The sequence below is a fragment of the Chrysoperla carnea genome, chromosome 5, assembly GCF_905475395.1.
Source record: "Chrysoperla carnea chromosome 5, inChrCarn1.1, whole genome shotgun sequence".
NCBI lineage: Eukaryota > Metazoa > Arthropoda > Insecta > Neuroptera > Chrysopidae > Chrysoperla > Chrysoperla carnea.
Window position 1 is genome coordinate 58186423 of NC_058341.1, and position 22681 is coordinate 58209103.

Genomic DNA, 22681 nt, shown 5'->3' on the forward strand with positions numbered 1-22681 from the left:
TTATTATTACTAATTTTTTCAAATATTTATCCTGGCGGGTATCGTGGCACTTCTTAGAGGCTAAGCAATGATGATTAGCTAAACGCTACTATAAAACTGTTAACTTTAACTTTGTTCCAGACGTCATAGCGAACAAAAGGTAAATTAGTCTTGCTTCAGTTTAATTCTTTCGAGATCCTCTTTGCGCGTTTATTTTTCTGACTATTAAATATAGGGTTTTAAACAATGCCCGCCTGCTTAAAAGTTTAAAAAATTTTAAAATAAGAGAAAGATCTTTAAATTAATAAATCGTGTTTTCTTTAATTCTCCACGCCAACCACGAAGAAAGACAAAAGACGAATCACACACAATAAAAAAAAATAAGATCAAGGAAAATGGAGTAGTATAAGGTCAGACTTTTTTTATCATAAGTTTTCGAAAACTTTGTTTTTAGGATTAATTTCGTTTTTGACTTTGAATAGTTAATGTGTTTTTATATAAAACTATTTGCTTATTTGAGCCAATATTCGCAGCTAATGGTCGAACTTATTTATTCTAGACAGGTTTAAGATATTTACAAAGTTTAATCAATTGAACTGTATTTTTATAAGACTTGTATTTAATTCTTTTCATAAATATATTTTGGAAAATTTGTTACTTCAATTTGTTTTTTCAATTTAATATTCCTAATAGTTCATTTAGTCTTATTAGTTCAGTAAGTCTACAAACGACCCAATGACTAGGGTCCGGTAAAACATTCTTAAAAAACGTACTATAGTTTTTGAAAACAATCGACTGAGTTAATTGTTGAAATACTATGTATAGGTAGTCTTGATTACGCAATCGTTTTTTTCATCAAAGTAAAAAAAGATAGCCACTGATAGAGATCTACATATATAAACGTATCATAGACACCACTGATATTCCCATATATTACATACTTTATAATTTGCGCTCTCACGGGTACACAGTGATGTTTAGGAAAAGATGTTTCAAACAAAAGTTGTTTATTTTTTTATAAGGATAATTTTTTACACTTAAACTTTTGTTCTATCTCTGATGGTTTACAAGATGGGTCCTTTGAACCGAAGACCCAATTGCCCTATTTTGCTCATTTACGAACTCGACTTAGTTTTTTATATCGTGAGCATGCACTTAAAATTTCAGGTTGATATCTTTTTCGTTTTTAAGTTATCGTGTTGTCAGACAGACAGACGGACGAACAGATAGACTAAACTTAGTATACTTTGATATATTTCATATATACATGGTATAAAAATTCATACAAGTCGAAAATACTGTTACGAAACATCCCACAGAAAAAAGTTTCGATAGAAAGTTGTCGATAATAAAAAAATTTATCGAATGAAAAATTATGAATCAATATTTGTAACGTTTATCGTACGAAAAAACCTTTTCTTTTTGCGTAATTTCACTATAAATTAGATAATTTTCAATTTTTTAAAATTTTGCAAAAATACTTCATTTTCTATTCAACAAAGGCTACCTGTTCACCACACACGGAGTCATTTATTTAAAAATCAAAAGAAATACGTTCTTAAAATTTTTGACGGTATTTTGCGATTTTCTCGTAAAATATTCAATTTTTTTTAATTAAAAAAAACCGTATTTTCTTTAGTACGTTTTTAAGAATGTTTCAATATACCCTATTTATTTGTTTCTGGGTAGCATCGAAAAAGTCCATTTTCATAGAATTACTGGACTATATATAGAGCACTGGAATGCATCGAAATTAATCCTAGATAAGTGAGTTAAAGGGAACGAAAGTGATGATGCGATGTTTCTTACGTAAGTACGCACCGGGACTTTTATACTTTCACAGATGTAAAAAAATAACGAAATACAAAAGAATCGTGGTTGACATTTTAACGATATTATTTTTCAAAAAAATTGGGGTAAAACGTTCTATCTTTTTCTATAAGGGTTTTCTCATAAAAAGAGGGTTTTCTTTTGAATTTAATAATTCCATAGCAGCTTATGTACAGTGATTCATGCGTTTGATGTATCATACGTCATCATTTAGCGGGAAGTTTAAAATAAAAAAATAATATTGTTGACATAAAGATTTTTCATTTTATTTATTATACCAACATAAAAGTAACAAAACTCACTATATAAAACACGAAAATATTAATAATTTGAGAAATATATATACAATTTTTAAGTTTTTTTTAAAAAAAAAAAAGGTAGGTACATAATAAAAATGTAAATATAATTTTACTGGCCTTTATGTTTTTTTGAAAAACAAAATAAAATTAAGTAACGTACGTTTCTTTTTTGATAGCACTAAAGATTTTCAACATTTCAAACAGACAAATATTTGATTTTTCTTGTTTTACAATTAATTTCTTTTGTAGTATCTTTTGTTGTTAGTAATCGTTTTCGTTTTCGTAATGGTCTCATGGAAAGGGTAGAGGCTGTATCTGATGCAGGAGAATTTTCATTATTTTCCACATCAATTTGTGCTTTTTCATCGTTTTGACATTCTATGGTATCTGTTTCCGTTTCCTCCGATGTATCTAAATTAATTTTTTCGTCTACATTATTGTTATTTTCATTCACTGGTGCAGGTGTTGACGCTGCCGTATTATTATTTGTTAAATTTTCTTTTTTTAACGATGAAGAAGCCGCTTTAAGAAAATCACCTATCGGGATCGGTAACGGTATTGGTAAAGGAATTGGTAAAATTACAGGGTATGGTACTAGCACCGTAACAGGGGGTAAAATTGATTGAAATGGTGGCCTGGGTGGGGGAGCAGGAGGTATAAATGATTGAGGCATCGTAGGTGGAAACATATTAGGATGAAATAAGCGTGGTGGTTCGGGAAATAAATGTGGCGGACGTGGGTAAGCGAAAAAATTCGGTGGCGGTACGAAATGCTTGGGTCCAGGCCCAGGTGTTGGATTATTTGGTGGTGGAATATTTTCCGGTATTACCGTACCATTCAAGTTTGCATGCATAATCGGTATGGCGTCCGGTACTGGTTTCGTACGAATTGGTGAATTTGATTGTACCGAGAGATCTTGGGGATGGTTGTTATTATTATTATGATTGGTTGCTGGTGAGTCTTTTATTGATGATGTTACGGTTGCCGAGGAACAACAATTTGAATTTCGCCGCCTTTTCGTTGATTTTGATGATTTGTTTCGTTCTACACGGAGATCTTCAATTCTTTCTGGATATGACATTAGTTTTGAGGGGTGAGCGACCGTAATTAAAGGTAAGGGCGACGTTTGTTGAGGTGGTTTTATTGGGGTTTCTGTAGAGGGAGTAGTAGTGGTTGTTGTTTGGGTCGGAGGGTTTGTTGAAGGTGGTGGTGATGAATATACAGGACTAGGTGATAGAATTTCATTCGATGGCGATCGACAATTACGTAACCACAAATCTGGTGTAATTAAACCTTGTTGAACAGCATTTTCTGAATTTGGTACGTGAACATGTGGTAGCAGTTCTAAGTGAGCTTGTGCTTCTCGACAGAAGATATGCATTTTATATTGATTTAAACATTTATCCGAGCAAAATTGTAACTGTGAAGCACCGTCTTGGAAGTCTACATAGCTGACTGTATGTCGCACATGTCGACACCAATCACACGTTTTATTCTTTTTAAATGAAGCGCGTCGTGATTGTGAAAAACATAGCTCCGAACAAAATGATCCACTTGCTTGACCTACGTCGTTTGGAAGTTGTTTGTTACACCATCCACAAATACCTACATCCGTTGTCTTTTTATTCAATTTATCTGAAACAAAAAAACAAGCGTTAAATATTTTGAAATTTTATTTGTGGAAACATATTAGCAGAAAAATGGGAAATTTTCTAAAGAAATAGTTTAGCCTGAAGGTATAGAAAAAAAAGATGTTCTTAGAGCTCCTTAAATTAACATATAGACAAATAATAAGAAAGCATTTTTTGGAATTATATTTCCCTAATGGGATAAATGAGATGCAGGTTTTTACCGTAGTGCGTCATTTTTTAAAAAAATTCGAATGCAAGTATCCAATCCAAAAAAATACCCTTAACATCATGAAATGTCACGGTACGTATATGAAATTTTTTGACCGTACTCAAGACGTAAAAAGTGATTTTGAGTTCGTTAATGAGCAACATAGATCGTATGACCCATCTTGTAAATCTAAATCTTAAACAAAAGTTTAAACGTAAAAAATGTTATTTTTTTCGTACAATTTTTTTCATAATTATCAATGTTTTTCCTTCTGATTCAATTAAATTGAACATGAAAAGGGGGTTACCGTTGCATCAAATCAGGTACACTTGCTTTTTTGATATGTTGTTTGCAATGTAAAGGCAATGTTAAATTCAAGTTTTCGACCTCGGCAAACGAACGGATCAGGTCGAAATAAGAAAAATCTTGTAAATTTTGACAATATTTCAGTTTTGGCCGATTTTGACCTGGAAGGACTGGTTTGTCATCAAAAACTGTAGTATTTATTTTAAATTTGCAACAATTTGAGATCAAGCCGGTTTTTATAGGACCTATAGTTTCGGATATACAGCTTTTCAAAATTTGTCTATTTTTCAAATTATACGATTTTTCGCAAAATTTCATCTTGTAAACTGTTAGAGTTGGAGTATATTTTCTATGTCTTCAAAACCGTCAGAGTACAATTTCTATGTCTTCAAAGTATGTTATCGAAGATGAAATATATTGTATTATCCGGTCAAATTAAAATTGAAAATTGGTAGGATTGATCAAAACACCATCATAAATGAAATCTAAACCGTCCTCATTGATCCGAGATGTGTAAAAAGTTTTACGCGGAGTCGAATGTCACAAAAACGATTTTTTCGCGATTTTCAGCGAAACGGTCAGCATAAAATTAGTTTAAACGAAAATTGTAGATCAGATATAAATATGTGTTTAAGTGCAAATCTGAATATTTAGACAATATCGCGACAGAAAAGTTTTTACATCGAAGACCTACTTCGTGTCCAAGGTATATATAGAGATGAAAAATGGGACCCAGGCTTAGAATCAAAGACAAAACATGCATTATACTTTAGGTGTAGCAAAAGGTTCTCCTGGACTGATTACACCTGTGAAAATAGAACTTAAAACATAGTAAAGGTCATTCAATCAGGCGAGCAGTTAAATTCAACATTATTTGAATCTGCACTTCAAAATAAAACCGAATTAAATATTGTTATTAAGTGTTATATTAAATTGTTTTAAAAAATTTGAAAGATAAAACTACTGAGAAAAAAATCAAAATTAAACAATTGAAAACAAACAATTGCCTGAGTTAATTGTTGAAATACCATGTATAGACAGTGTTGATTACTCTGTCACATTACACAGACATACATGTCACACATATATAACTGATATGCCCATACAACACATACTATACAATTTGCGCATAACTTGCGTTCTCACGGGTAAACAGTGACGTTTACGACAAAATGTTTCAAACAAAATTGTTTATTTTTTTTATAAGGAACATTATTTATACATAAACTTTTGTTCTATCTCTAACGGTTTACAAGATGGGTCCTACGGACCCATCCTAAGACCCGATTGAACTATGTTGCCCATTTACAAACTGTCCTAAGCACGCTGTAAAAATTTCAGCTTGATATTATTTTTTGTTTTTGAGTTATCGTGTTCATAGGCAGACGGACAGACAATCGAAAATTATGTGATTTTATAAACACCTATACCAAAATTTTGCTCGTAGCATCAATATTTTTAAGCTTTACAAACTTGGAACTAAACTTAATATACTATGATATATTTCATATATACATGGTTTAAAAATCTGAACATAAAAATATTTTTTTAATCATATACACGTGAGGTATATATTTCTAGACATTAATAAAAACATGGTGCCTGTCTGTCGATTTCCCAAAATAGCCCAAACTTGATATCTAATTACTTTGTATAAACAAATAATACTCCGTGTTAAAATGTGAAAATTTTAAACAAATACCGTGATTTTCTAAAATATGTTGTTCTTTTCTTACTTTATTTATAATTTATACCGAGTGTATTATCATAAATCTTTCAAAAATCAATTTATTTGCTAAATGCAAATGTATGAATTTATTCCATGTGCGAAAATTAAAAATACAGTGTGTTTCTAAAAGGTTGGGAAAGGTTGTACTAACAAAATTTGTTGTTCAAGTTGCTATGTTTGAACGTTCTACATCTATGATAAGCCACCAGCCCACGCCCAAAAAACTTACTGATTACATCAGTGTTGAGACTTTGTAAAGCCTGCTGGACAACTTCTTACATAGAAAAATAGTCTCTAAAATTGCTTTCCCGAAATTCAAATTGGTGGATATTCATTTTCTTTTATTACCCGACTGTCAAGGAGTGGTTATGTTTTTCGCGCGTATCTTGTATGTTTGTTTGTATGTATGTATGTATGTGTGTATATTTCTTTGTAAATTTATTTATAACCTCTCTTCTTCCAAACGGTTCAATAGGTTTCAACATTTAAGGTATTATCAAGTGTTCTTAGATAGGTGTTTGAAAAAACAAAACAAAATGGCGAATTTTTGGAGCGAAATAGTAATACGCTAATAAAAAAAATCTTTCAAGTAGGGTATCAAAATAAAGGAAATTAAAAGGGCGTAACAAAAATATATATAAGTTATATGTTTAAATTTAATTAGAAACAATTAATTGTTTTAAAAGTTTTAATAAAGTATAATTAGAGAGATTTTTTTGTTCTGCGGCATTAAAAAGTCTAAGATAAAGTAAATAACTAAAAAAAAATAAAAAACCCGACTGCTTTAGATACAATCTGAAAAGAAAGAAACAAGTCCAGTACTTTTTACAGCGACTTTAACAGTCGGAGCCCATATAAATCTAGACTCACTCAAATCTTCCCAATAATGAGCCTCGACTGTTAAAAGAATGGATTTTAAAATATGAATTTGAGGAATGTGTAGTGGATTTATTTAGTTAGAAGTATTATGTAGTACTGTCCTTCCCAACTTTTCAGACACACGCGGTATAATTTAATGAAAATATTCATTCACAATGTTTTGTAAATATTTGCATCACGGACATTTTTGTTAGCTAATATAATATGCAATTTTTCTTCTTCAGATCGATCATATTTATTGGAGAACATGCAGATTCTAAGAAATCGTAAACATCTGACCGTAATAAATACATTGCAACCTATTTTAAATTAAATGTTTACCGACTTAGCTGACAGGATTCGTTAAAATTAAAGATTAAACACTCTATATAATAAAATAATAAAAATGAATTATTTTGAAGACAGATGAGAATTTAATAATAATTATAAAAGTGCCAAGGTTTTGTTTAAGAGCGTTGGTGTATAATGAAAACTATAATATACTTTTTATATTAAATTTTTAAAATATATTCTAATTTTTCATATCTTATATCCTCCATATTTTGTAATAATTAACGTCAAAATTTTGTATACAAGTTTTGATTACTCTAAATAATAATTAACAGAATTCAATCACTGAAAAAAAATTAAAATAATGACAATCTCATCCCGAAATTAACAATTTCATATTAATAAAGTAAAAAAGTATATCATATTAGTAAAGTAAATAAAGTAAAAATATTTTCAAACAATTGCCTAACGATTGGAACAAGCACAGCTAAAGATTTGTAGTTACAATAGAATGGGATTGAATTTAAAATATGAATTAATTGATACAAAATCACTAAAGTTAAATAAACAAAATCATTACTTCTATGAAAGAGATTGATTTTAGTTTAAAGTCATGCATTTTATTGATGGAAAATAAAATTGTACTAAGTTGGAATATATAATCGTGAATCGATGAATTAAAAGACAATTTCTTTGCTTTTGCTTTAAATATAGTATTTGGTTGTTATGATCGCATATCTATCATGTCTAGTCCATATGTGATTGAACCAACTACATGAAGATTGTTGTTACTAACTTCATTCATTTTTATAAAATGTACCATAGTTTTATGACATGAATGTAACAAGCATAGATAGCGCAGTTGGTTAAGCTGTAGACTTATGACACTAAAAACAATAGTAATGCATACGTCGATGGTTCAAATTCGACTCGAGGGAATCTATGAATAATATGAAGAAATTATTATTCATGTAAATTAATTTTGGGTATCATTTATTTGTATCTTATTTAATTTCACTTTTTCAAAAAATAATAATAATTGAATTCGAGTAAGGTTAAATATAACCTTACCTAGAAAATATTAAATTCATATATTTTGTACAATTGAAGTGTGTATTTTGATATTTTAACAAAAAAAATTTTGTTTGTTCTCTTGTAAAATACGAAAGGTGCTAAGATAAGTTATTAATCGCATTGAAATTACTCAGCGAAAAATTTTTAACAGAAAAAAGGGTAATTTAAGTTATTTAATATTTGCACAAGGTTAGATCGGCTTATATTTTATTTTTTTCCCAAGTAGGTATAAAGAATGTTCGATTTACATCTAGGCATATAAATACCACGAGTATAACAGAATACATGCGTTAAGCAATGCATCTAAATGAGAGATATTATATACATGAGTTGAAGCTTCGATATGCGTTGAGACAGTTGTAAGACGCTTGGAGAATGGGAGTTTCTTAGTTGAATAGATGAACTAGAACAGATAGCCAAGATACAAATCACTTTTGCAATTTCATATAACACCTATAATAACTCTTACTTAGATGCATTGCTTAACGCATGTACTCTGTCAAACTCGTGATATTTGTATGCCTAGATGTAAATCGAACATTCTGTATATGAAATATGATGGAATGAACGCTCCTTTTCAACCTTGCGTCGTCTCAAAACATACCTTAGATCGACAATGTTTGAAGATCGGCTAAACGATTTAGTCCTCGCTCAATATACATCGCATTTTTGTCTGTACTTTTCAGAATTCACTTATTGAAAAACAGTGACTGAATATCACATTTTGACCTAATTAAATGTTCTCTTACTTGAAAAAAGAATTTCTTGTTTTTACCGACCTTATGGCCTAGCATGGCGAACAAAAGTTTGAACCCCTCCCTTGAATAATTCCTGCGCACGGGCCTGGAACTACAGTATTCGATCGCCAAACTGTTCTAGTCAAAAGTGATCTACTTTTCAACACTCTGCGAGGCAGAAGTCTGACACTGGGGCAAAATGATAACATGTCGGTCCTATGCCATCACCTTCCGATACATGTCTCAACAACCACAGCATCTCTTACTCGGTAACTCACCCATACAAATTTTTCGCTTTTTACAAATAAAAAAAAATGTACTTCAAAGTTCATTATGCTTTTATTATTAGAATGAAATGGAAAACGTGTAACGGTTTTAAAACAAATCTCGAATTTATTAAGAAATATACAAAACGTAAGAATAAATTTATAACTAAAAATAGAATTAATATTACATGATGCTTAAACTTATGCATTAAATGTAAAGAAGTAGAGTTTACAATCAAATGAAATACATAATAAAATAATCTGTGTTTAGAAAAGAACTCACTTACTTTCAGAAGGCATATTGCTCTGGTTTTGAAATCATGTTTATTTTCGTTTCAACAGTGTTTTTGTAATTCGATATCATGTTCACGATACTTCTCTACTACATACATATAAATATCCTATGCAAGCGTACATACAGTCATCAGAGTATGTTATTACTGAACTTTTAAAAGTTAAATTTATAACATGTTTGTGTGTTATTCGATGCAATGGCTATTTTAATGTCTTTATTTGGATATTTCAGAAATTATTTATTATAGTTGAAAATTAAAATCATTGCAATCATTTTATTATTTAAAGTATTCACAAAATTTGAGGAGTTGGATGAAATAACAGCGTAAGTCTCTTTACGCCCTTTATGCTTCGACTTGTAAAGTTTTCACTATTCGCTGTGTGCGTAGTCATGGTTGGGACAATAAAATCGATGCCAGCGCTTCCAGTGAAAATTTTGGCGATAAAAGACGCTGTTATGACTAATTTGCAGTTCTTTACACGTTAATGTTATAGAAAATGTCAAATTAAAATTATTGAAAAACACTAATTAATTAAACTTAATGCATTAAAAATTGTAAAAAAAGAAATCAAAATGGACAAATATTATTTTTCAAATGTAAATTATCATAATTATTTATTTAAATTTGTAAGACAATAATATTAAATTTTCAATGTAAATCACAAATCCAATCCATACAATTATATATGCATCCATACAATTCTATAATTAAAGTAGTGTATCGTTACCATGGAAACGCCTCCAAAAAAACTCACACGGTGCCAATATTAACACACATATAAAGACTGATTAACACATTACCACTCCTTTGCGTTACTCAGTCGGGTAAAAAATAATATAAATAAATGCTTTTTAAAATACAAAATATCATAAAAAATATAAAATATAAAAAAGTATATAGTCTACGAATGGTCGAGTAAAAGGTCTATGAATAGCCAAGTTAAGTTCCCTTCATTTAAGTGAACTTTGGAATACCAACTTTTCAGAACTTTCTGAGTTATAATCGAAAAAATGGTACACTGTAATCTGTCACTGTGAAATGATCTAAAAGCTTTTGAATGAATAAAATTGAGGAATATCTATTTTTAAACCTCGACGAAAAAGGAGGGGTGTTATAAGTTTAGTGTTTATGCCGTATCTATGTGTGTGTGTGTGATTTTTTTGTTTGAAAAGTAATTTAATGGGTAGTGTTCTTAGCTATGTTTTAAGAAAATCGGTTCAGTTTAGAGAGAGTTATGAGAAAAACCGCATTTGTCGAAAGTTTTTTAAATTTTGTAAATTTCATTTGTTATTAATATAGCAAAAAAATCAAATTTAACAAGTAAAAACAATCAATTGACTGAGTTAATTGTTGAAATACCATCTATATAGACAGTGTTGATTACTCTGTCACATTACACAAACATACATGTCACACATATATAACTGATATTCCCATATAATACATAGTATACAATTGGCGCATAATTTGTCCTCTTACGGGTAAACAGTGATGTTTACGAAAAAATGTTTCAAACAAAAGTTGTTTAATATTAAGAAACATTGTTTACATTTAATCTTTTGTTCTATCTCTAACGATTTACAAGATGGCTCCTATGGACCCAAGACCCAATTGACCTATGTTGCGCTATAAAAATTCCAGCTTGATATCTCTTTTCTCTTTAGTAATCGTGATGACAGACGGACCGACGACGGACTGACAGACAACCGGAAATGGACTAATTAGGTGACTTTATGAACACCTATACCAAAATTTTGTTCATAGTATCAATATTTTTAAGCGTTACAAACTTGGGACTAAACTTAGTATACCTTGGTATATTTCAAATACATGGTAGGAAAATGTTATATCTGAAAACAAAAAAATAATTTTATCTCAATCTTAAAATTTTTATGTAGAATTGCTCAAAATTCTGACAATTTATGTTGTTCTAAAAATTGCCTAAAAATTCATATTTTAAATATTTCGATTGAATTTACATTTAATAAAGGAAATATGAAATTTTTCATGGAAATTTTATATTTTCACTAATGAAAAACTGGTATTAAAATACATATTAGGTAATGAACATATATGTATGTATGTTGGCAGGTATACCTACTCAATTATCAAACGAAATAAAATACCTGTAGGGGCTTAGATTGGTTATAAAACAATACCTACCGACTCTCTAGTAGTTATAGTGAAAAGTTAGTTAGAAATAATAACCAAATAAAGGGTGTCTTATTAAGAGTGTCTGAACTTTAAACTTGAATTTAACAATTTATATGACATATCATAATTTTGATTGCTTGAAGTGAAAACTTTTTTAAGCGCGTTGGTCAAGTTTTGGAATCAGGCAAAAGAACTGAATTCGAGTGACCGCCACGCTTGACCATCACAAAGTGATGGTTGGAACTACAAATTAAAAATTCTATTTTCATCCAACTTACCTGGTGGATCGTTGCTGGACTGCCGTTCATGAAATCATTTTTTTAAAAATCATGCCGTTATATGAAAACATTTTTTAATACAAGTGAAAACAAACAATTGACTGAGTTAATTGTTGAAATACCATGCATAGTCAGTGTTGATTTTTTTATCACATTACACATACAAACATGTGACACATACATAACTGATAATCAAGTATAGTACATATTATAAAATTTCCGCCCAATTGGCGCCCTCACGGGTAAACAGTGATGTTTACGAAAAAATGTTTCAAACAAAAGTTGTTTAATTTTTGATAAGGAACATTTTTTATATTTAAACTTTTGTTCTATCTCTAACGGTTTACAAGATGGGTCCTACGGACCCAAGACCCAATTGACCTATGATGCTCATTTACGAATTTGGCCTCACTTTTTACGTCCTGAGTACGCTGTAAAATTTTCAGCTCAATATCTTTTTTCGTTTTTGAGTTATCGTGTCCACAGACAGACGGACGGACGGGCGGACGGACGGGCGGGCGGACGGACAACCGGAAATGGACTAATTAGGTGATTTAGTGAACACCTATGACAAAATTTTTTTCCTAGCATCATTTTTAAGCGTTACAAACTTGGGACTAAACTTAATATACTATGTATATTTCATATATACATGGTATAAAAACTGCCATTCTTTAACGTACAGGGTACTTTTTTAAGTTGATATTTGCTTGAAACTCGAAAAATAACTTTTATAGATAAAAATGCTTCCAGCGAAAAATGTTGGGTCTATAAGCGCACATCTTACGCAGACATCAAACTAGACCCAGATTTCGAGACTCAATGAAAAGCTGACTCTACTCCATAACTGGTAGCAGATAGCTGAATATTTTAAAACAGAAAATTGTTATTGATTAAAAAAGTAACAGTTTTTGTTTGAAACATTTTTTCGCAAACCGTACAATTTAGGCAAAAACGGACTGAAAAGTTTTCCCCAAAAATTGTTTTTTCGTATGTTTTCTGTGGAATCTAGGCATTTTTCGAAAAAATTTTTACAATAAAAGTGGTATGTTTTTCTATAAAGATTATATGTAGCTTCTTAGAGGGTCTTATATGGAATTTTTTCTATCAATTACTGTCTAAACTATTCGATTGGCAAAAAAATCTTTGCGTTTTTATAAAGAACCAACTTTCCAATTTAAAGTGTTCATCTAATGTTTGCCAGTTTTAATTGAACCAGAAAAGATAAATTGAACACAATACCTGTATAAGATGTGTTCCTTTGAAATTAACTTTTTTCGTCTGAAGCATTTTCCTAGGTTAAATTTATTTATCAAGTTTCACGTATAGGTCAAGTTAAAAAAGAAATCTTGCAGAAAATTTAAATGAATCAACTTGATATTTTGACTTACACCGTTTTGTATAAATTTTGTGTGATCACCTTTACAAATTATTTAATTTAGTTTTAAGTTCGGACACTCTAAATGGAAAACCCTCTATTATGGTAAACGTATATATGGAATATTAGATTCAATTTTCTCTGAAAATGAGATAATTATTTATAATATTAAAACATATGAGTGAATAGAGAAATAATGATAGTTTATATGGAATTGGATACACATGTATGTACCTACCAATGTTTTTAGAATCAAATGACCGGACATTTATATGTATGATGTATATTCAAATTTTAATAATTAAAAATTAATTAATTTCCATGTCTATGGATAGACAGGGTCGAATTAAACACTAGGCAAAGTAGGAAACTGCCTGTTGTTTCATAAAAATCCTACACGGTAAGAAATTATTTGTGGATATTAAAGTTTCTGGTTTCTTGAACTTATTTATTTCTCGAGACACGAAAATTATTGATCAGGATTTCTCGACTTTCTCGAGTATCTTGAGAATTTTTTTGATTTATAAATAAAAGACGATATAATTTTCCAATTTCCAATTAGACTGGTAGATGAACTAAATTAAATCAAATGGTAATTCATTCCCAAAAAAAAAAAAAAAATCGTTGCGCAGGAGCTCATTTTAAGCAGGAGTTCATGTTAGCTCAGAGATTGAAAAATAACACATTTTTCTTAAAATCAAATATTGCATTTTTAGTTTTCCAAGAATTTTATTATTATTATTTGCTTGAATTTTTTTGCTTAAAATTGATAAAAAAATACAAAAGTAAAAATTCAAAGTTTTGTACTTTGCGTAGACCAAACCCCCTCCCCCACCCACCGTTTATCTGTCAATTTTTTTCATTAACTAACTTTCAATTCCCAAAATCCTTCTTGATGCCAAATTATGTCCCGATGACGTTAGAATTATAATTGACACAAAATTTCTTAAAAAAAAACAAGTGAAAACAAGCAATTGACTGAGTTAATTGTTGAAATACCATGTATAGACAGTTTTGATTACTCACATTACTCATACATACATGTCATATATACATATATAACTGACATTCCCATATAATACATACTATACAATTTGCGCATAGTTTGCGCTCTCACGGGTAAACAGTGATGTTTACGAAAAAATGTTTCAAACTTTCCTTCTACCTCTAACGGTTACCACTAGACCCAATTGATCTATGTGTCCATTTACGAACTCGACCTCACTTTTTACGTCCTAAGACGCTTTAAAAATTTTAGATTTTCTTTTCGTTTTGAGTAATCGTGATGACAGACGGACAGACAGACGATAGACAGACAGACAACCCGAAATGGACTAATTAGATGCTTTTATGAACACCTATACCATATTTTTAAGCGTTAAAAACTTAGGACTAAACTTAGTATACCTTGGAATATTTCATATACGTGTTATAATAATTGAACGTCTTACATTATTTCTATAGCTAAAATGATATGATGTTGAGGATTATAAATTTAATTTAAAATGCGGTTTACTTTTCATGGAACTTTCCTTTTTTGAGTGGTGTTAAGGTTTGTTCGGGTTTAAGGCAATGTATAGATAAAAATCTGAATTTTTTACATGTTACTAATTGCTTATACGTATAAAATAATTTTTTGAAAAAATCTGGCATAGATATCGTTTTTATTTAATTATAATCATTAAAAATTTTAATTTAAATATGTTGTGAATAGCAAATGTTGAATGAACGCATACATTTTCGATAATGTTGCTCCATTTTCTATAGATTAAAAAATAAAAAACGTCTACTTCACTACATAGTATAAAACAAAGTCGCTTTCTCTGTCCCTATGTCCCTATGTCCATTTGTATGCTTAAATCTTTGAAACTACGCAACGGATGCGGTTTTTTTTAATAGATAGAGTGATTCAAGAGGAAGGTTTATATGTATAATAACATCCATTAAATAGTGGAGAAGTACTGCTATTTTTGAGGTTAATAGTTAAAAATGTAAAAAGTAAATAAGTAAAAATGTAGTGTATGAATTTAGATATTCCAAAAATAGCAGGAAATCTTCATGGTATAGGGAAAGGGGGATTGTTTTACTCCAAATTTAACAGTTTTTCTGTAGTGTATTTAGTATCAGCATTGCACCCGTGCGAAGCGGGGGCGGGTCGCTAGTTAAACACTAAATCTCGTAAGTTACGTTAAAATTTAAAAAAAGTCTGACGAAGAGTTTTGTAAATGAAATTATTTGTACCTTATTTTAAACTTTGATGATGAATTTTGTTATAACTTAAATTCATGAATGAAATATTTTGATATCTGCCTTGGCTTGGCGATATATCGAAAGCTAAATAATTAAACTAAATTTTCAATTACCGATGTATTGAAAATTACTTCAGGTATCGAAAAATCTTATTCGTTCTTTTCATCTTATATTGTCAAGTTATAACATAATTCACCATTAAAATTGAAAACATATTTTTTTTTAATTTGTGTCCCCACTACCATGCTCATAAATCTTTAATTAGTCGGGTACAATTGATTTTTTTTTGTTTTAAGTATTGAAATTAGTGATTTTTTTTTTTTTATTATGTCATAAAATCTTTTACCACAATTGTCACTGTATTAAGACTTGCACTCATCAGTTTTTACCTTCTTTTATACCATGCATATATGAAATATACATAGTATATTAAGTTTAGTCCCAAGTTTGTAACGCTTAAAAATAATGATGTTAGGAAAAAAATTTTGTCATAGCTGTTCATAAAATCTCCTAATTAGTCCATTTCCGGTTGTCCGTCCGTCCGTCCGTCCTTCTGTGGACACGATAACTCAAAAACGAAAAAAGATATCGAGCTGAAATTTTTACAGCGTACTCAGGACCTAAAAAGTGAGGTCAAGTTCGTAAATGAGCATCATAGGTCAATTGGGTCTTGGGTCCGTAGGACCCATCTTGTAAACCGTTAGAGATAGAACAAAAGTTTAAATGTAAAAAACGTTCCTTATAAAAAAATAAAATTTTGTTTGAAACATTTTTTTGTAAACATCACTGTTTACCGACGAGGGCGTTAATTAGGTGCAAATTTTATAGTATGTTTTATAGGAATATAAGTTGTGTGTGTGTCTATTTAAAAGTGAATATCTTTTGTTATTTACGTGACGTCAAAAAAACAAACGATTGCGCATCAACACTGTCTATACATTTTTGTATGTGTTATGTGATAAAGAAATCAACACTGACTATGCATGGTATTTCAACAATAAACTCAGTCAATTGTTTCTTTTCACTTGTTTTATCATGTGCTTAGTGGATATTATTTGCATTTTAATAAATAAATAGGTACAAATGAAATGCACTGACCAGAGAACACAGTTAAATTTGACATATATGTACTCAGCTGTTTACACTGAACCGACAGTTTTTGCCTATATGACATCACATTAGGACTCGCTCGTTCGTGTTTTAGGTCACATGATATACAGTTTAAAAATTATGATTATTAATATAGTAAAACAAGGGAAAACAAACAATTGACTGAGTTAATTGTTGAAATACCATGTATAGACAGTGTTGATGAAGCAATCGTTTGTTTTTTGACGTCACGTTAATAAAAAAAGGTATCCACTTTTAAATAGCTACACACACACTGATATTCCCATATTAATGCATACTATAAAATTTGCACCCAATAAGCGCCCTCGTGGGTAAACAGTGATGTTTACAAAAATAACTAACGGTTTACAAAATGGGTCATACGGACCCAAGACCCAATTGACCCATATTGCTCATTTACGAACTTGACCTCAGTTTTTAGGTCCTGAGTACGCTATAAAAATTTCATCTTGATATCTCTTTTCGTTTTTGAGTTATCGTGTCCACAGACGGAAGGACGGACGGACGGACAACCGGAAATGGACTAATTAGGTGATTCTATGAACACCTATACAAAATTTTTTTCGTAGCATGAATATTTTTAGGCGTTACAAACTTTGGACTAAACTTATTATACTATGTATATTTCATATATACATAGTATAACAATTATGTACTTTATGAATCAAAATCAGAATACATAAGTATATTTCTAGATAAATTTTAATTTTGATCAAATTTCATAATTTATTCACAGTGTACTGTCCGATCAACCTTAACTATCTATGTTACTGGTAGATGATATACGTATTGCATAACTATAAAATCATGCTGTATATTTATAAGAACATTTTCTTCACAACTTTTCTAAGAAAACTTATTATTTTAAATAGTTTTTAATTATAATAATAAAATGCATCATCATCTAATATTATATTTTATACAATTTGCAATCGATCTTATCTATTAAGGAAAATAAATAATTAAGGACTTTTAGGAAAAATTTACAATAATGTAGCTCTTCTAGCTAGAGCTAGCTAGCTAAAGCTGTACGCTCTCTAAATCTATAATAATAATAATAATAATAATAATAAAATAATAATAGCATTATTATTATTTATTAAAAGATGTAATAGAGAATTTTATAATGATGTAATATGAGTAATTATTATTTTAAAATATATTCGTTAGAAAAGGATAACAAATATTTGTTACATTAATATGCAGTTTTTTTTTTTTTTAATTTTTTTTTAAATATTCTACCCAGCTTTTAATTACTATATTTTTATAAACATTGTATCCTTTAGGGAGTATTTCTGAGAGAAAATATAGCTATTGCAATGATGGATTTTTGAAAAATTGTTTACTCAGTCTCCTATTGCGAATAAGTTAAGTAGTATAGAAAGGGATGGTGAAAACATTTTTTTACTACAATGGTGGAAGTAAGTAAGTCAAGGAAGAATACAGTTCAGTAGCTTAATTGCCCAGTTTTCTAAATCATAACAGCAGTTCTTCATCAAATAGACCAATAGATAACGTTAAAATAAGTATAAATGCTTATTACACCTATTAGATTTTGTTTGTTTGACTCATCTGATTTTTTCATTGAATGAAAAGACAATAGATGCCTACTTTATTACACATTTTAATGTTTGTTACCTCAGAACTTTCGACTGGGTGATCCGATTTTGATTAAATTTTTTCATTTGAAAGCTGGTGCTTCTCGTGTGGTCCCATTTCAAATTGGCCCAGATCTGTCAATGGTATCCATGAGGAAACCATATAAGTCTTAAATTTGCTTTAAGTATGTGGACGAAAAAGTGACGAATAACTCAATATCACGCCAACCGATTTCGATTATTCTTTTTAGTGACAAATTAGTTAGTGTACTTAAGATTCACTAAAAATCACAAAATAAAAAACTTTTAACAATAAAATAAAGTTCGAAAACTAAAACCCCGACAATTACAGAATCGCGCTCTGAAAAGTTTTTTCAAAAAAAAAAACAAGAAAATATTTTCATCTGAAATTGTTATGATAAGTAAATTGAATTACAATCGGGAGACCTCTAAGATGAAAAAGTTTTTAAAACAAGACGGAATAGAGGTCCCTCGACTGTAATGACGATTTTACTTATCATAACAATTTCAGATGAAAATATTTTCATGTTTTCATACTTTGTCTTTCTTAAAATTCTCGAAACGAGTTGATGCACACCCATACCTCAACTAATAGTTTTCTTAATTTATTAACATAAGTCTTAAATCTTATAGGATTCTTGGCTTCGACATTTTGCAATCAATATTCATCAAAATAACCTTTTTCTTTCAACATTCCAACACACTATATCTCAGAAAGGAATTTTCCCCCGAAAATAAGTATATTTGATCTACTCCTTTTGTTACAACTTGGACCATCTTGTATATAATTCTTATTTACTTATTAGAATACTTTGAGAATACGTTAACTATCGGTGATTGGTGGTGGGTCATGAGCATCTTTTATTAAAAAATATTTTTAAAGAAAATAAGTTAAGCTTACGCAGATACTACGTTGTGTCCTAGTCTAAAAAACATCCATTAGAAATAAAACATTGTTATATTAGTTGTTGGTAGGTACCACGAATCAGTACATTGAAGAGAGAAACGATAGTATTTCATCAGGATTGAATTCGCTTACTAGGATGTGATGTAATAGTAGGAGTACCAGGCGGCTGATGTGATGATGTTGGTTCACCTAATCCTTACTATATAGGTACTTAGACTTACTGCACTAAAATACATTCATGAATAAGTTGCGTAATTAGGCAGACCCTTAAGTAGTATTTGCTTAGAGCCACGCAAATTTTCAATTCGCCCTAGAATATGCCGTATAAAAAAGTTAATCAGTATGAATTATACAAGATGATATAAAAATACTGTGACGATTCGTAACTTTGTGTAGAGAGAGTAATTACGGTCTGCTTCATCCATTTGTAGTATTCTAATGTAGGTCCAGTGCACGATCAAAATTTTGCAAATTTTAGTTTAAATTCGAATAATGGTATAAGAACTAACAACGTTACGAAAAAAATGATTTTTCGTCGTTAAGTTTTTCGTACGCAACCTATTGTGCGCACCTTTCACTCTTTAGTAATGCGTGTGTATAAGTTGTATACTTATGTGCTATCGAGAAAGCATCGATTATTTGAAACTTACAAAACCTGATGGACACATTACACAGCGTAGTTGTTACCCACCGATACAGAATGACTAAATGGCTACTAAGCCTACTTATATCGTTTTCGGGTTTTTTTTCGGTTTACAATTTATAAACTATACTACATAATACGCATAACAGACAAAGCATCTATAGTTTTAAACTGACAACAACCTGACGGACACAGCCCACCATACAAAACTTAAGGAGGAAACTCCAATCGTGCGTCAGAGCCGCTACACACAATTTATTTTTAATATTTCTTTTTTTATTGAAATCAGATATGGATGCAGTACGTCTGGTTCTTAAGAGCGGTTGCAGGTGGATGTACATGCGTCCGTAACTGATAGACTTTGTGCTTTAATTTACAACTTTGAATTTTATGAATAAAAATCGGGAAATTCCAAATTAGTCCGAATGAATTGTGTAAAACTTTTCATAAATAATAATTACTTGTTGTTCAAAAGATAGGGTGATTCATTTAACATGAAACAACAAATAATATTGCTTCTTAAAATAAAAACCATAAAATTTAAAATTTGTACATACAATTTTTTAATCAATCATATTTATGCACAGGTATGTGGATATTTATTATAATTAAAATATTACATTTTTGATAAATGATTTTAAAATATTTATATTAAAAATTGATTGGTTTTTAATTACATTCGAGTATTATTATTCAAATATTATTATGGAGTCGTAATATAAAATTTTTAATACCACAAAAAAAAGTTTTAAATGTATAATCGTTACTTTTGTGGTTCCATACTATCTAGATCTACTATAATTATTCTAGCTTTTGACGAGCCAACAATTGTGAAAAAGCTGAAAGTAGAGTGTTTGTCTGAATTTAATATTTAAAAAAATTGTAAAAAAAAATTAACGACATAATTGTTCAATCGATTTTTTAAAAAACGTAGTTTTCTTTTTATAATAGGAGATAATTTTGACCCAGAAATGAAATCGGATTTATTTGCACGTTTTCGTTAGGTGTAAAATAATTTAGGTGAAAATTAGAGAAAATACAAAGATGAGAGAAACAAAAAGATGTTGCTTGTATTATTAAATCGTCCATTTCAATTTACATCTATTGGAAATTATTAATCACAATAAATGGAAAAAAATGTTGAATTTGCTTAGACGATTAGACGCATTTAAAGAAAAAAAATAAATTTTGCTGCTGGTTGCCGATTAAACATGTGTGTCTTTATTATTTATGAGATATTTTTTAAGGTACAATATTCTAAATAAAATTTACAAAATTTCATTTTTTTCTATTAAAAATACAATTTATATATATTTATTATTGATATCTAATCTTAGATTTTATTACGAAAATATTTAAATATATTTTTATTAGTTCATTTTTGTTGTTTTCAATATAATAATCATAATAAAATTAGTTTTCTCTATATCAAATGCGAATCTCGAAAAGTTTTTGGAGGGGGCAATATAAAAAATAAGCATTTTTTTAACTAATTATTAATTTTATTCTTAGTTTTTTTCGTTGCTTACTGATCCTTAAAACCACGAAATTCTGATTTTATTTTGTGTTAGAATGGCACCTTTCTGAGATATCGACTGAAACACACTCCGAAATTTCATCCTTTGTAAGCGATTTTGTACGACATATCAAAAACTACGCGTCTAATTGATAAAGGAACTCAATTTTCGTACTTTATGAGCCGATTTTGACCCAAGCAAAAAAATTGCAAAAATCGTGTTCATTTAACGCTTAGAGTAGTCGTTATTTTGTGAGGTATTACATAAAATATTGTATGAAAGACCAAGAAGCTGGATGTTTATGTTTTTGGCGTCTTAAGGCTATAAATAATCCAAAGATAAAAAATGTTGGTTGAGTTTGAATGTTTTTAACGTCATTTGCTAAGGCACGAATCTAGAAGACGATGAGGAATTTAGTCAGTATTTTCGAAACATACTAGTCCACTTCTGAAAGGTTCTTGATTTTTTTATTTCTCGGTTCCCAAATATTTTAAACAATTTTTTATACAAACCGGAGACAAAAAAATTTTCCCGATTTTTTAAAGGTACGAGTACCAAGGCGATTTTAGATTTAGAGTTGAAATTATTTTTATCTTATTTTCAATTTTAATGATTAATTTTGTTATAATTTTATGAATGTAGACGAAAAATAAAAGTAACATTTTTCGATATCTACCTTGGTTTACGAAATACCGAAAGCTAAATAATTAAACAAAATTTTCAATTTTCGATACTTTGAAAATTATTCCAGTTATCGAAAAATTGTATTCTTACTTTTCGTCTTATATTGTCAAGTTAATAACATAATTCATCATCAAAATTGAAAAAATATGTTTTTTTTTTGATAACTCTTTGAAAACATATCATCCAACTACCTACTGATTTACCGTTTTACCATAAAACCATTGTTAAAAAGTCATTGAAAACATATATTTATTTAAATAATCGGGCAACTTACACACCCCCCCTTTTCTATCTAGAATTTTTAGAATTAATTTAGACTTAGCGAAACTCATATAAAAAAATCACCTTTTTTATTTAAAATTCCGTACATCCTTGATGAAACGTGATGATTTATAAGGTAATTTCAACCTAAACAAGTGAAAACAAACAATTGACTGAATTAATTGTTGAAATACCATGCATAAATAGTTTTGATTACTCTATCACATTGCACATACATATACAATTTATATAATACATACTATACAATTTACGCCTAATTTGCGCCCTCACGGGTAAACAGTGATGTTTACGAAAAAATGTTTCAAACAAAAGTTTATTTTTTCATAAGGAACAT

At 29.6% G+C, this 22681-nt stretch overlaps 1 protein-coding gene across 1 annotated transcript in view; it reads right to left on the reverse strand.

The window, feature by feature from the left end:
• Nucleotides 1–2228: 2228 nt before the first annotated feature.
• The window catches only part of LOC123301674 (sine oculis-binding protein homolog), an 88172-nt gene continuing 67719 nt past the window's right edge, over nucleotides 2229–22681 (reverse strand). Inside the window, exon 3 of the mRNA XM_044884522.1 lies at nucleotides 2229–3743. Within this exon, the coding sequence (XP_044740457.1) occupies nucleotides 2305–3743 (1439 nt within the window). The 3' untranslated portion in view covers nucleotides 2229–2304. The remainder of the gene's footprint in view (nucleotides 3744–22681) is intronic.